The following is a 16,687-nucleotide window of genomic DNA, read 5'->3' as shown; positions in this document are numbered from 1 at the left end:
GCTGTGGAAGAGCAAGGAGCTACACCATGGAGGATGGTACAACTTGCATAACACTCCTATATTGAAAAAAAAATTAGGAAGTTTCAAAAAAATATAGGTAAGGATGATGGTAAAGTGCTGTCTGGCAAAAGACTTCAAAGTGCATAAGATAGCATTCCCCAAAGTCCACTAGCAAAGGCCAGGGAAGATGAAATATCAAGCATATCAGCAAAGGGGAGATCATCACATAAACATACCTACTACATATTTTTCATGCCTATGTGCATGCTCATAACTGTTTAAGCATCCTGGCATTTAAGTGTGAGTGCACAGAGAAATAAAATGAGACTCAAATTTGACCTACTGGATTTAAATACTCATGTATGGGGAGCCCAGCAGCAAGTCAGACTAACCAATAGCAACTATTCACTACTCTCAGTTTCTAATTGGAAACACCAGTTCAAGTGAGTTTGAATGAATGTCACCCTGTAAAAAATAAGATCTCTACTAGATCTGTTCAATCCCACAGCTGATCCTCTTTGTAGCTGAAAGGAAACAAAAACATCTAATGGAGACTCTAGAAGGGAAAAGGACAATACTAGCACTTCCTCCCTTCTATCTTTGGCCAGTTTTTCAATAAACTCTTCAATAAACTGGCTATAAAATTTGTCAGGCTTGTGAGCTCTGAAATAACTCCTGTAGGAAATAAGTAGGAAACCTGAAAATTCTCAACTTTTGCTGTTGCTAAGTCATTTTTCCACTAGATTAGCAACTGGAAACAGCTCTCAAAGCAGCCAGATGCATGAAGAGACAAACAGTGTTTAGAAGTGGAGAGCAGTCAAGACCTCTACCTCTGAGCAAGAACAAGCTGTTAGATCACCCCTCTTTGTCCATGCATCTCTTACCATGTGACACTGGTCCCAAAAAAATTACAGCTTCCCAGGCATCTCAACAAGAGCAGAATTCCATCTCAAAAGAAGGGGAGGGGTACTTGCAGGTACATGCAGCTACAGGTGTGGGATGTGCCCTCAGTCAGGACAGTACTACACAATAGAGCACATTTGCATTCACAGCAGGTAATTTTTTGTCAGGTCTCATGGAGTGTTTATGAAAACAACACAGACTGTCTAGTAAAATGCATATTGATGAGACTATATAGTATCAATACTAATGATGTTGTCATAACATTAAAAAATAGTTAATCATGAGCACTAAATAAAATAATGCCCAACTTACCATGAGCATCTAAATAATGCCCACCTTACATAACCATTTTACACTGGAGGCCTCTATTATCTGGCTTTAGCCTACACGTGCCCTAATTTTATGACTGTATTTACCACACTATGGTGTCTTGTTGTTACTGTCCCTTTTATTAAACTATCTTTAAGGCATGTGTCTTCATTTCTCCAGTGAATATTTCAGAAAACATTTCAGGTATGCAACAGAAATCCAGCTGCATCATCTTGCATTTTATAAATATTCCAGAAATGTCTGCCCAGTTCTCATTGGCTATAACATGATTTGTTGGATAAGCAAGTTTAACTCTTTAGTCTAGTCAGTGTTGCAACAGCTGTTAAAAAGAATTTCTACAGCTGCTCTGCAGGAATTTATTTGCTGACCACTTTTTTATGCTGGTTTTGCACCTTTAAATAAAGCTGAGACAAGAATTGAGAACTGCAACAGGTAGAGAAGTCATGCAATATTTAACACTGGATTAAAATGCAAGTCAAATTCCCAGCTGAGGATAAGCTGGGGGAAGGGAAAGCAGGTGTTTTTTTTTACTAAGGAGGCTGCTTTTATGAAAAGGAAAGATAGGAAGCTGAAAAATTATTATCCATACTGCAAAATTCAGCTTTTCTTATCATTATATCACCCTTCCATGTAAAATGCAACACTTCAAATGAGAAATTCTCTACTTATATACCTACACACACAAAAATGCACAAAGCAGTACCAAAATACCAAAAACATGTTTATCCGTTTCTGAATAACGTACAAAAACCACTGACAAAAATGAAGTTTGGACTTAGACCTTTCTTTTTCTATACTAAATGGGAGCAAGAAAAATCCCCAAAAATATCAAAAAGGCATCAAAAATATTTTCACCACCTTACACATTTTTTTTTCTTCTGTAGAAGAATTCTATCCCAACACTGTTTATTCAGCATTAAAAAAAAATTCCTGACAACACTCTACAGATTAGCTACACTGACAACTGCCAAAATAAAAGGTTGAACAGTGCAAAGTATTATAGTTTGTATGCTTGGAACAAAATTGTTCTCAAGGCCTCTTTGGAGACAAGACTATTTTTCTTACCAGCACTGTAAAATACACATAAATACACATTAATCTAACAAATGCAGCAACTGATTGTAACAATGGCATTCATTTGATAGCACAAAATTAAGCTACATAATCCTTTTCAGCTGGTAACAGCATACTGGAAAGGGGTGCGAGGCTATTTATAAAGCTCAAGATATGTGAAGTAAAGAATGCTTAGAGCACAGAAAAAAAGCAGGTAGTATGCAGAAGGGCTGGCATTCTTGATTGGTGTGGTTGGCCAAATCCAGCCCTGAGCTTACTGGCATTCTGAGACTAAACCCTGCCAAGGAATTCTGATTGGCACAGTGTGGGAAGAGTCAGAGTCTGTCGAGAGCCTGTCCTCCAAAACACATACAATGGAATACCTGCAGCACACTTGCTCTAAGGCATAGAATAGTAGTGGTTTACACCAAAGTCAAAATTTGTGCAGAAGGGAAAGTGCCTCTGAGTACCAACAGAAAGTGTCCTTGCTGTGGATGAAGTCCAGCTTAAAAGTTGAGGGACAACATTATTACATTTGGCAAGAACTGATCCATATTGAATGATTTTTGGTCTGATTTCTTCCATTTAGCTGTGTCACTTCTACTTTCTTTGCTTTATTTTTACTATATTTTTTTATTCATTTTAATTAAAACACATATTTTCTCCATGTTTTAGAAAATCTGACCAAGGTATCCCAACTGAAAGAATTATGAGATTGGCAAAAAGAGTGTTTATTATTTGTTGCCTTTATTTATTTTTTTTTAGCACTCAATATCTTTGTGCCAATAATGATCACAGTAGCTGCCATCCTTAAGGGACACTCCATAAATTAAATGAGAAGAGCAAAATTCTCCTGCCCACTTTGAAACATTGACTGGGTAAGAATGAGATTTGCACTTACAGGAAATGTTGCTAATACTTTACTTGAAAGTAGCGATGACTTTTGATGATGAATTAGGTGGAATTTATCCCTGCTGGCAATCCATGATGGAGATAAGTACATTTTCAACTTCAAAGAGGGGCCAGGGATTGAGCAAATGTATTAAAATTTTATAAGCATTAAATGAGTAATATGTTATGACACAGCTGAAAAGTATAGCCAGTGTCTTCCAAGACTGAATTACACTGAGTATTACTAAAATTCCCAATTCACTCCTTTCACATTATGCAATATATGGTCAGGTAGTAAAAGTCAGTAGAAAACATCACCTTTTAAAAAGAACAAAGATTTTAAAAAGCCAGGTTTTACAAAGAAATAGTTCATTTGGACCACCTTGATTTGGAATAGAAATCTCTGCACTTCTTCAGTAATTGTGTCCTTCTCACATCCTCTCCCTCTTCCCAATTCTTGTTACCAACGAAAGAAACAAAATTTAAAATTAGCAAGAAGAGTGAAAAGAAGAAATAAGACAGAAGAAAAGATGCTCAATAGCAATGCTTTCCACTTGTATTTCACTGATTATTATCAAGATACCCATCTATCCACTAGAACTAATTATTTCCTACTTTAAAATCTCAATGCCACTTAACTATATGTAATAGTACATCAAAAGTTGTGCCATACAAAGTGAAGGCACATGAAGATTTTTAAAATACACATATTTTATAATAATTTGGTGAATTCCTGAACTTGTTTGGCCAGTAGAAAATGGGCAGAAATCTCACAACTTCTGCATGAAGTTTAGACAGCATCTTCATTAACCATGCCATGGAAAAAAAGGGAGAAGATGCTTGTGACAAAACAAACCATTTATAGAAACACCTGTTCTAGGTTTTACAGGGATTTTTATAACAGAAATTTCCCCAATAAACCAAGCTGTAAAACATTCACATAAATAAAACCTAGCAGCTCATCAATAAGTTACACAAAATGCACAGTATATCATTACTACCCAAGCACAGCTGCATGCACGGATCAGACACCAAGCACTAGCAAAGAAGAGCAGTTCATGTGTCAAAAATCATCTCTTGTGGATGGACATTAGATGCTGTCTGTTCAAACATTTGCTGAGACAGCTTGGAAATTTTGTTTTTAAGCATTCTGCCTGTTCATAAATCATTAAATTAGCAGAGAAATTGACATTGTCTAGTTTCTCTCCTTCTACTCAAGAATTTATAAAGGTATGTAAATTCCTTCACTGTGCACAGTTTGCTGAATAGCCACATGTTCTGAAGATAATGAAAAGTCTCCTAAAAAATAAATAGGATATACTGTAATCTGCAAAATAGCTCTGAGTGAGAAACATATCAGAAAAAAATTTGTTAGTCCTGCAGCAGGTGTTAAACTTAGTTGTAGTCTTCCGATCAATTTCTAGTCCTTCAGCTCCCTAAGGTAATTTCAGATCCCATGATTTTAAATGTATAAACATCAGCAAATGCAAGAAGTTTACTAATCATAATTTGTTGGGGTTTTTTTTTACATACACTTCAAATTCATAGCTAAAGGAATATTTAACAACCATTTGGGAAAGGATGTGTGAACAAAACCAAAAACTAACTCACCAGCAAAAGTTTTACTTTCCCCACACTTTGATTCATCATTTGCATTAAATTTTATAATATCAACTTCAGCTAACCTTCAAAAGGAGAATCGGCTTATAACTGACAGGGCAACAGCATCCACTGATAAATGCTCAAGAAAATACAGCTGTATCACTACAGACTGGAAATATTTGGGCTAATGATCACATCAGGCAATAGCATGTGCCACATAGTCAAGAACAACAAAAGGAACAAATGGCATATTTAAGTGGGGCAGAGCTCCCAAATGCATTTGTTAGACAAGTCACATATCCCAACAGAGTGAGCATACTGAAAGGATTCTGAAGCACATTTGCATGATTTCTACTTCATAATATTGTTGTCTTATAATTGGTGAGGTGAAATAGTACTACAGCACATTTTTTTATTTCTTCCCATTGAGAAAAAAAACCAAAAGCTCATTTCTCATTTTCATTTTGACAGCAAAGATGCAGAGCAAAAACCACGTGGGAGCTGAACCAATATTGATTTCAAAGTCTATGAAAAAGTGCTGGACAACAAGGTGCTGCTACAGGTAGTTATCCTGAAGGCATAAATTTAATTTATTCTACATAAAGTAAACTGATATGGAAGTTTGAGTAACATATGCAAGTACCTCCCCAATATTTAACTTTAGGGTGCAATGCCTAAGCCAAGCAACCAAAGGACATTTCAAGTATACACCCTTAGTAATAACCAGATTACTACAGACATAGCCCACATATCTATAAGCAAACTTCATGATCTACTTACAGAGTAGGAAAAATGAGCCGGACAGCAATTATGCAACATATTATTTTTATGTACAAGTGAAGGGGTAGGAAAATTCTACTTTAAAAAGTATACCTAAACTTCTACAAGCCTTGAGCAGCAAATGAAATCATAAATTAACACAACCATGTAAAAGCACAGGAAGTAAAAAGTACTTTTCAAACAAAACACTGGTATTTGTAGAAAAGCATGCTGCAGGTTAGTAAAGTTGGAGAAGTGACTTGCTATCTACAGAGAAACAAAGAATCTGCATTCCTTCCATGGATGCTTTAATATTTAACAAACTACATCTAATGACAGTTGTGCAACCTTTTCAAATGATCCTGCATGTGTGGAATGATGAGCACTAAACTGTAGGGTATATAAATTAGAAAGAAATCAAAGGTTAGAAGTGTTTTTTATATTAATCTCCAAGTATGAATATTTCTAGTTATTACCACCCAATACAAAAAACAAGGTTCTGTATCAGAAAAGTAAAAAGTAAATATATTTTAAAACAACAAAACTTGCTTGACAATAACCAAACTGTCATGGTAGTGCAAAAGTAATTCTGACTGGCTGTTATGAATCACAGAATCATTGGAAGGGACCCCTGGACATCATCCAGTCCAATTCTCTGCTAAAGCAGGTTCATCTGGTGCAGGTTGCACAGGATCATGCCCAGACAAGTTTTGAGTATTTCCACAGAAAGAGACTCCACAGGCTCTTTTGACAGCCTGTTCCAGTGCTGTCACCCTCAAAGGAAAGTTTTTCCTCATTTTCAGATGCAACTTCCTATGTTTCTCTTTGTGCTCATTGCCTCTTATCCTGCCACTGGGCACTACTGAAGAGTTTGGCCCCAATACCTGAACATCTGCCCTTAAAGCATTTGTATGCCTTGACAAGATCCTCCTCAATTAAAAAATACAATCTTTAGAAAAAGCAAGAGAGAAAAAAAAACTTTTTTTCAGTCAGTGCTTTTTTGTTGTCTTTTTTCAACAATCATTGAATGTGTAGCCTTTCTGCCACAGCTTTAGGCAAGTTATAACTTAGTTTAAAACCCTTTAAAGCATTAAGTGAAAGGCATGAAGAATCTACATACCTTGCATGTGATTCTTGAAAAAACTATAGGTAAAAAAATCAATCTCTTTTTGTAATATGAAGTTTTTTCTCTTTCTCCTGTGTACTCAGAGCAGAGAACTATACATTGCATTCTCATCACACAAGCCATCTGAAAATAAGTTTCATTGTTCTTTTAAAGGAAACATTCCTACAACATTTCCTATACTGGAAACATATTCCTTGACAAATAAAAAATACTGAGTCCTTCTGCTCCAGTTACATTTATTCCCTACACTTCCCTACACACTTCAGGCTTTTAGCTGCAGGAGCAAGAAAAACCTTTGCAAAGGAACACAGCACAAGTCTGCATAGGGAGGGCTGCAGCAAAGCAATAGCAGCCCCCTCTGCTGCCCAGAGAAGGAGAAAAATTATTAACACACACAAACCACCCTCCACCTACACACACTGCAACTTCTTCCTAATTCCATGTACTGCCTGTAGACACAAAAAAAACCCTCTGCTCCCAAGGATAAGCTTTCTGTAATCATCTTTGATTCCTCCTTATTCCCCTATCCTGCTTTTAGCCTATCAGTAATTCCAACAATGACTGCAGACTTTCACACAGGAGTCCTTTTCACTTCGCATTTGCACAAAGTGCCCAGTGCAATCTTAGGTTTCCTCAGTTTAAAAAATTCATGCTGTCTTTCCACCCAAAGCCAGAACCCCCTGAAAAAAAATAAATCCTTCTTATCTGTGTGGCTCTACATAGAAGCTTAGACCAGGCACCTTGCAGCAAAAAACTGTCACAGCCTGCACTATTTAAGAGCTGAAAGCTCTTTATGTGAGCAGGGCTTTAGATTTAGTTCAGAACAGAAGAGATGGGTATTGAAGATGCAAGGGACAGGTCTTCCTGTGGTACATCCTGTTCCAGCTCCACCCAAGTCAATCCAGCTCATCTGTTGTATCTTCCCTCCCTCCCATGTCAATAAACAATCAAGAAGAGGGGCTCCTGAACAGCGCCAATACTTACACTTACACAATACTTGTGACTTACAGCCAAATGGATAGTGTGGAATAAAGTATGGTAAGGGATGCTGCAATCAAAGCACCCTGGTTTCACATGAAAATTAAACTCCTTCTCAGCCTTTACCACTGTTGTTTGTAATATATGTTATGTATTAAATGTATCCATTTTAAAAAATCTTATTACCTTTAGTAATGAAGCAAATGCTAAAATATGACAGCTTCTGACAGGGTATCAAAGTGGTTTTTGCGGTTGTAGATGCAACTACACAGTAAGTTCTCATCTTCATTTTAGCTAATCTGTTTTCAGTTTCCTTGGAAGCTCTGCTAACCATCACAACAATCACAACCCACAATTCTGCAGCAAGCAAACCTGCATCTGAAGAGGAGACTAATTAGTGAAGTTATTGGAGGGTTCTACACACACGAATGCCTGACCCCTTATGAGAAGTCACCATCACAATCCAAGCAGTTAACACAGAAATAATATTTCATATTCATATAACCTAATTTGCTAGGCTTTACGATAGCCTCAACAGAAAAAAACAAGATAAATGTTTAAGTAAATTGCAAAGATTCTTGGTGAACAGCGCCTGTTGCCCAGAAGGATAAAGCATCTCACATAAATGGGCTCAAACACTTCTTCACAAATCCCTCCAGACAAGCAGAGCAGACAAAGTGTGTTCTGAAACCCCGAGCAAGAAAATGGCTACGCACCAGCTAAGAATCTCCCTGCTCCACCTGCTCACTTGGATTTTAAAATTCAGGTCCTTACATAATACATTTCACTCCTGTTAGTCTGATATCAAGTGGTTACTTTGCCTACACCATAGAAATCTGTGACAATATTTGCTGGAAATAATGCAGCTAATGCTTTTCATGAATTAATGTGTTTAATTAGAGATGGCTTCAACATTAGAGACACTTAATGTTAAAAGTATTATGTAATGTTGAATTTTAGATAAATAAAAACTAATTGAACAAAGTTTAATTCATAGGAGATTGCTTACAAGTGATCATGACTTTTTTCCCCACAAACCAATTCCCATCAAACTCAAACCAGAGATGAATGAACTTGTAAATTACTGTAGCTGTTTAGAAAAAATTTCTAAGATAATCAAGAAGACAATGCTCCTGTATATATAAAAAGCTTGCAGCAGTTCAAGAAAAACAACTCATCTTAATGGGAACAAAAAACATCAATTAAAAACAAAATATTTAAGTATATTGAATTAATTAATATTTTAAAACTATGAAACTGTGAGTTACAGGAACAGTTATGCAAACAAAGACCAAAAAAACTGAAACAAGTTAAAGATTGAACCTATTATGATCAAAATATATTTAAGAATCAGAACAATCAAAATATTTCAGAAATACTAAATAAACCTATAGATTTACAGGGAAAAAAAATGGAAAAGTAAACAGAGTACAACCTAGATAACCCTATGGTGAAACCCAGGTGTCAGTACAAGAGAAAATAACAGTGGTTGTCATAAAATATGATTATAGCATTGATGACATTTTCTTCCACAAAATCATGCAGGTATCACCTCTGTCATAAACACCAATTTTGATAAACAAAAAATATTGCTGGCATGATACATCTGCTAGTACTACAATTTCAAGAGCATGAGCACAGATAGACAAACTATTTAAATCTCAAGTAAGCAAGAATGATCATTTACATGAGCAATTTCACAGTGATGGCAACTGCCAGTAATACATACTTGTCCTTGCATTGCAACAGAATGCCACATGTAGAGGGATAAAAGCATTTAAGTGCAGTTGCTATGAAATATGGGATGTAAGAGTATTTGTTTGCTTATGCTGTGGTTAATTGTTACCCAACAGAACTGAATTAATACAAAGTCATCACAGAGCACTGGAAATGGATGCCACAAATACAATGCAATCAGTGAAGAATCAGCATCAAGAACATGTTTTTGTCAGACTGCTGTATATATTTACTTAGCTCTCTTGTGCTATTAAGTATTTTTAAAACAGATATGGCAACATTTGACAAGACACAGATCAACTGAAAGAAAAAAATAACAAAAAGTAAAGGGCCTGATATGTGAGAAAACGCCAGTCACTTTAATACAACGGAGTAATAGTTCTGTAGGTACAAAGGACACAGGCCAACCTTACAGAACAGAAAGCTCTCTGGAAAAGGCTTGCATCATATTAGACAAATCAGTCAAACATGAAATCCCAATGTATGGAGTTATTTGATATATCAATAGGTAAATACATCTCATAAACAAATTTTAGCTGTCTTTGGCACAGCTGCTACTTTTAATCATTTTAATTGCAGTTCTGATATCATAGAATCATTTGGGTTGGAAAAGGTATTTTAAGATCATCAAGTCCAACAATTAATCTAACACTACTACAAGTCAAAGCACTAAAGTCCCTAAATGCTACATCTACGTGTCTTTTAAATACCTCCAAGGATGTTAACTCAGCCTCTCCCTGAGGAGCCTGTTCCACCCTTTCGTGCAAGGAGAGTATCCCAATATCCAATCTAAATCTCCCCTAGTGCAACTTCAGGCCAATTCCTCTTGTTTTATCACTTGTTATCTGGGAGAAGAGGCCAACCCTCACCTGGCTATGAAAGCCCCCCTCCTTTCAGGTGTTTGTAGAGAGTGATAAAGTCTCTCCTGAGACTCCTCTGGGCTAAACACCCCCAGCTCCCCCAGCTGCTCCTCACAGGACCTGTGCTCCAGAGCCTTCTCCAACCTCACTGCCCTTCTCTGGACACGCTCCAGCCCCTCAGTGTCCTTCCTGCAGTGAGGGGCCCAGAATGAACACAGGGTTTGAGGTGAGGCCTCACCAGTGCCAAGTACAGAGGGACAATCCCTGCCCGCTCCTGCTGGCCACACCATTGCTGATCCAGGCCAGGATCCATTGGCCTCCTTGGACCTGGGCACACTCTGGCTCATGTTCAGCTGCTCTCCAGCAGCACCCCCAGGTCTTTTTCTGCTGTGCAGCTTTCCAGCCACTCTGCCCAAGCCTGTAGCACAGTATGTGGCTGATGTGAGCCAAGAGCAGGATCTGGCATTTGGCCTTGCTGAGCCTCACACAGTTGGCCTTGCCCATTAATCCAGCCTGTGCAGATCCCTCTGTGGAGCCTTCCAGCCCTCCAGCAGATCTCTGGTGACCTCCCACCCAACTTGATGTCACCTGCCAACTGACTGAGGGTGCTCTGGATCCCCTCATCCAGATTGTTGATCAAGGACATCTGTGATTCAAGAGAAATGTTCCAACACCAGAGTGCTCAGAGAAGTATCATAACAAGAACAAAAAATAGAAAAATGTGCCCAATGGACACATTGTCCTTATTATTTACATTTAAGATATCTTTTAGGGAAGAACTTGATTGCTTAACATACAGGGAGAAAAAAGCCCCATTTGTTAAACAGCTCCTCAATACAACATGAAAATAAAAGAAAATTGTAATAGAAAATGTCATCCAACAGGAAGAAGGCAGAGTAAAGGTAGAGAAGTTTAAACACTGATGATAACTAACAAAATATTAAACTAGGCTTGAGAGAGATTTGCCTTGCTGCACAGTTTCCTGTTTTCAAACAGTGACATTTTTCAAAAAATAAGCTTTAGCTTGCACAGAAGTCAACACAGAGCAGCCTATTTTATGCAGGAAATCATAGAAGGTAACCACAAGGATCCTTCTGGATTCCTGTGTGGTGCTGGTAAATGCAATGAAATCCTTCCTGAACCACCAGCCTTCTCATTTCAAGAGCCCATGCCCTTTACTCATGACATTTTCACAACATTATGGCAGCAATTATCAGTTATTTGCACAGAGCAGTAGTATGAGCAAATATTTTCATCTATTTTATATATATCTATTAGAACACAGCATGCTTGCTGCTACTAAGGTGACAAGCAGCAAACCCAAGCAGGGTACACTGTGGTGTTATGGGGGAAATATGACATTTCCTTCCTTAGCCACACAGGATTCTGAAGGTCAACAAACAGAAAATAAAATCAGATTAGAGAAAGACTTTATTCAGGAGTTTATGAGGAAAGGAAGAAAAAGGACACAGAACAGAGATATGAAAAAAAACTTAAGATGAGTTGTACAACACCTACAGTAGTAGCAGTTGCTATTTTGTTCAGTCTCACTATTATGTCTTGTTATTTGGTAGTGGTGAAAGTGTGCTGCCATATGTACAAGCAGAACAAAGTGTGTTGCACCAGGAATGCTCCTGAGGAGCCAGGTTTGCACCGGACACAGACAGGCAGGAGGGCATTCAGCCATCACTGCCTGTAATGCTGGCACAGAGCAAGTTTCACAGAGTACAGCACACAGCAAAGTAATTCAGCCAGAGTTATAAGAACTGTAATTGACTACAAACACTGAGAAACATGTCTGAAAAGCTAAAAATAAATCCACCAAGTTCAAGTCTCCTAGGATGACTTTATCCTCAACAGGTAGAAGCAGAAATCACTTGTAAACATAGCTGATGACTCTGCTAACACTCCCTTTTCTTCTCAAAAGCAGAGTATTAATTAGTCATGCTTATTTTTACTCTGGTAATTCATTCATGCTCTCACAGATGTATTTCCACAACACTTTTTAACACAGAATGTGCTCCTATGGTTAAATATGAGTTTATTAATGAATTGGTAACATTAATGTTGCATATTGTCAGTTCTAATGTGTAACCATCATGCTGAGCAGTGCCACCTCAAGCATCTTTCTAACTTGTGCTGATACTTCCTAAAGTTGGAACTTTCTAAAACAGAGCTGCACCATGGAAAAAAAATCCCAAATTTGGTTTGCTACCTGGCTGCCCAAAAATTCTTGCAGAAGCCCAGCCTGGGGACAGAGCACTAACAAAAATGACCAGCCCTGCATCAAACAGGCAGAGGAACTATCAAGGCCACACAGAAATTTTGCATCTGTACAAAGATCTTTCAGACATCTTCCTTCAGGCTAAACTGGCTTGTTTCAGTTCATGTCAAATATGCCTCAAGAAAAGAAAGAAAAAGCTACATTCATTACTGAAATCAATAAAAAAAGCTTCAGAACTGGCCACCACTGAAAATTATGCCCTGCTCCGTCTGTACAAAATTTAAGTATAATTACTTACAAAGCACTTCAGCAAGTTTCAAATTCAGAGACTTAAAAACATAATTTTGAGTATAATAATTTCCTACATTAATTATTGTCCATACTGGATGCAAGCTGTTATATGATACCCAGTAAAATATACTAAATACAGGAAAACCAATGTGTTGAAATGAAACCAAGGATTTCAATAGTAAAATCCAATTCAATTCTATGAAATATGACAGTATTTCACTCCAAATTAGAAAGCATATACTTCAGTGCCCTGAAAAATAGAATTATAAATATAAAATTATATTAAAAACTCATGTGAAAAGATTACAACTTTTCAAAAATCAAATATGTTAGCTGAGATACTTAATATGGAAGTGAATTGCATAGTATCATTATTAACAAAAACACTGCTGTAGATTCCAGAAGGAAATATTCCCCCTATTTACCTGTTCAGGTGTATCTTGAAGACTGATTATCCATCTCTACACATTTATGCTCATAGTCAACCTGTTTACTTATGTTAACTGACTTGTTGTCTGTTTTTATTTTACATCAGGTTTTAACTATTTTTAAAGTAAAATTTAAAAGTTTGAGGAGGTTTTGTTTTTTGAAAGGTAAGAAGAGGCTAGGTGTTTTATTAACAATTAATGAGTAATAAAACTAAATAAATCCATAGACTTAGAAAGAACATTCTCCCAGAAGAACACTGGCCTGGCTCTCTTTCTTACTAGTCAATATCACTGCTTTCATTATTTTGCTGCTCCTAAGAGTTAATGGAATTCCTCCTTCCCAGAGAACTTGGAAAATATAGCGAACTACAAATATACACTGCAACCAATACCCCAGTAACTTCTTTTAACTCTAAAATATTAGGAAATATAAAGAGAAATAAAAGTATGAAGATTAATTTGTAGCTTCTTATTGCAAATCTCAAGTTTTCAACTACCAGCACAGAGGTTCAAGGTCCTCACAAGCAGGATGCAATAAGACATCCTGTAATGACTTTCTAACTGAATGACTGGCTATTGTACTTTTAAAAATCTGTATTTCGTCAAGGGACTCGGCAGGCCAGCAGGAAGAACTTCATGCTTCTATAATATTCCACCCTACTTTTTCATTACAATGTTTTCACCTAAATGAACCAGATTCTGTGTGAGAACACAACACATGTACGATTGCTTACCTTTCCTTCTAGCTCACTTGGAGAAGGAAAATAGCATAAATAAGGCCAGGAAGGTCTTATGTAAAAATATTTATAAAGAAACTTCTTGGCATTTTGACCACAGTCATCAGAATGCTGTTCCTTAAATTACATAGGGGTATTTTCTCCTGTCAAATGCATGCAAATATTTTTATTATTAAAAGCTAAAACAGCATAGTTCTTGTGGACTACATAAATCCTTCACTGTAAGCTCTTTAGGAAATACAATGTTTGCTTCATTGTAAAACTTTAGTTTATGCTAAATATGCCATTTTTTTCCAAAATCCAAAGTTAATGAGTATTAAGAGCACAAAAAAATTCTCACCTTTGTCTTCACGTAGAATGGCGATGACTGGTGAATGGGCAAGTCCATGAGGCTGTTGGAATTTGTGACACTATTACTGTTAGCATGTTCATCTTCTCTACTGCTGTCATCAGACTGATCAAAATCATCACTGTCCTGGTCCATTTCCTCCTCCTCTTCCACCTCCTCCTCTTGGTCACCAGCATGTTCATCGTCATCTTCCTCTTGGTTACAAGTGGAATCCTCATCCACTGTAATAAGTCTATTATTATTTTCTTCTAACTGCTCCTGCTGAGACTCATGCCTGTCATCAAATCCAGGTTCTTCTGCTCCTATCTCCCCATTCCTCCCAATGTGCTGCTCCTCTTGTTGTCGTCTTTGCTGCTGCTCCTCCTCTTCCACCACGCGATTCATCTGCTCCTCATCTACCTGGCTTGAGGAAGCATTACCTCGAAGAGATCCACCAGTTCGTCGCCTCTTGCTGCCCACAGAGAGCAGTTCCTGATTCATTTCCAAAAGCCAGCTTGCTACTTCTTGGACCTTGGCTAGGCTATCTGAAGATGCAAATGCTTTCACATTCTAAGGAGATAAAGAAAAAGAGGGAAATGACAAATGTTACTTTTTGTGTATTAGATAAAGCAGTAAAAATCTATTTAGTTGTATTATTCTTGGCAACTAAAAACTTCCAGGAAACAAGGAATAATTTCTACTTGATACACTACTAGAAAAACAAAAACACAAAAACAAAAAAAACTTCAGGCAACTTTCTAGCAAGAGAATTACTTGTACTTTCCAACAGCCTGATCATAGTCTTTTAAGCACCAGATTCAGTGAAATTCAGAAGAACTAGTTGCCCTTCTAGAGATTCCACAAGAACCACTAACATTCATGTTAACAGAAGATACAAGTATGCAATATTACTTGCAAAAAATTGTACGCAGATAATTTCAAATGGTATTTATTTTCCCTCTCATTTGATTACAGACTTTGTATATTATTCGAAAAAACAAACTGCTTTTGGTCTTATGCATTAAGAGCAGCATATTTTTCAGATATAATTGAAAGTTTCATTTCTTTTTATTCTAATTTCCTTTTAGATTAATAAAGAAGAGAACACCCATTATAGAATACAGCCTTATCACTGCCAAGTCTTACACTGGCCAGAGAGATGCCCAGTGGTCAAAAGCAGACATCACTAGGCAACCTGTGTGGCCCAGAAATGGCACATATCTCACCTGGGAAAAAATAGATTGCTAGTAACTGTGGGGATTTTTGAAGGAGTAGTAAAGTTCTCCAAAGTCTAAGAAGCTACAATAATTGTTAAATGAGTGTCTGAGATGTTAAAAAAAACCCCCAAAATTAGGTGCATTTCAACAGACACTGAAAAATACTAATGCAATTTCCAAATTATTCATGCATTCAGCTACCCATGTGCCTCCAAGCAATATATAAGAACAAGGGGCTATAACACAGGCTAATTCATCATTAAATTTGGTATCAGATTTCCAGCTGTATAGCCTTTGAGGCAGGCAAATCCTGGTTTCCCTGGATTCAAGCAATGTGTGGAGTAGATGAATTCAGCCACAACTCAACTCAACAAGCAGTCAGACTCACAGGCTCTGAAAGCAGTACATGAAAGTGAGTGCAGAGAGAAATCAGCTTTGTCCTTGTGTACAGAGCCACTGTCCTGGGAGCCCAGAGCCCACCCCACACACTCAGCAGGCCAACGGTGAGAGATTCAGAAAGCACACCACAAACACTGCATGGGAGCACAGCTTCTGAGCCTCCTTGGAGTAGGAGCAGTACAGGATGTTTCCATGAGTAGTACTTCAGCACAGGATGATAATCTCTGAACCTCCACCACCACTACACCCTCCTTTTTCTTAACTCATCTATCTCTTATAGCTTGTTCATTCGTTGGTTGGTTGGTTTTACAAAAAACCTACGGCCTTGTATGATGGACAGGGAACATATAAACCCCAACTTTGCTCCATGACATTTGCAAAACCATTCACCTTATTGGTTAGTAGGGAACAAAGTACCAGAAACCATAGCTGGTCTGTAATTTTCAGTGTGTTGTACCATAAAAGAAACACATTTACAGGTGTTTTTCCACTCTTTCTCTGAGGAGGATTCATAGCTGGGATTCTGCAGTTCTCTGCACCTTTCTTCCTTAGGGAAACACTACTTACATCCCAAAGACAGGGTTCTCACATTTCCACATCTACCCAGGTGATGATTCCTCCAAATAAAACCTTACAAGATAAGTCACTGAAATACGTGTTCAAAGAAAGAACCCATTAAGTTCTGACCAGTGAATGAGAAGCTAACACTAAAAGACAATTAAGCACCACACATTCAATGGAAGGAAGCAGACACTGTGCTGACTCTTGATTTTTCCATGGGAAAAAAGCTTTAGGACACTTGGGTACATGTGACCCAAACCAGA

At 37.5% G+C, this 16,687-nt stretch overlaps 1 protein-coding gene across 7 annotated transcripts in view; it reads right to left on the bottom strand.

Moving 5' to 3' along the window:
• Nucleotides 1-16,687, bottom strand: part of FBXW7 (F-box and WD repeat domain containing 7) — a 177,125-nt gene that overhangs the window by 84,618 nt on the left and 75,820 nt on the right. For all 7 annotated transcript variants that reach the window (XM_064710849.1, XM_064710852.1, XM_064710848.1 and 4 more), the window contains exon 2: nucleotides 14,260-14,817. In XM_064710849.1, coding sequence (XP_064566919.1) covers nucleotides 14,260-14,748 — 489 coding nt within the window. In that variant the 5' untranslated portion in view covers nucleotides 14,749-14,817. The remainder of the gene's footprint in view (nucleotides 1-14,259; nucleotides 14,818-16,687) is intronic.

The sequence above is a fragment of the Zonotrichia leucophrys genome, chromosome 4 (genome assembly GCF_028769735.1).
Source record: "Zonotrichia leucophrys gambelii isolate GWCS_2022_RI chromosome 4, RI_Zleu_2.0, whole genome shotgun sequence".
NCBI lineage: Eukaryota > Metazoa > Chordata > Aves > Passeriformes > Passerellidae > Zonotrichia > Zonotrichia leucophrys.
Note: the sequence above shows the minus strand (reverse complement) of the source record. Positions and strands in the feature narration are given on the sequence as shown.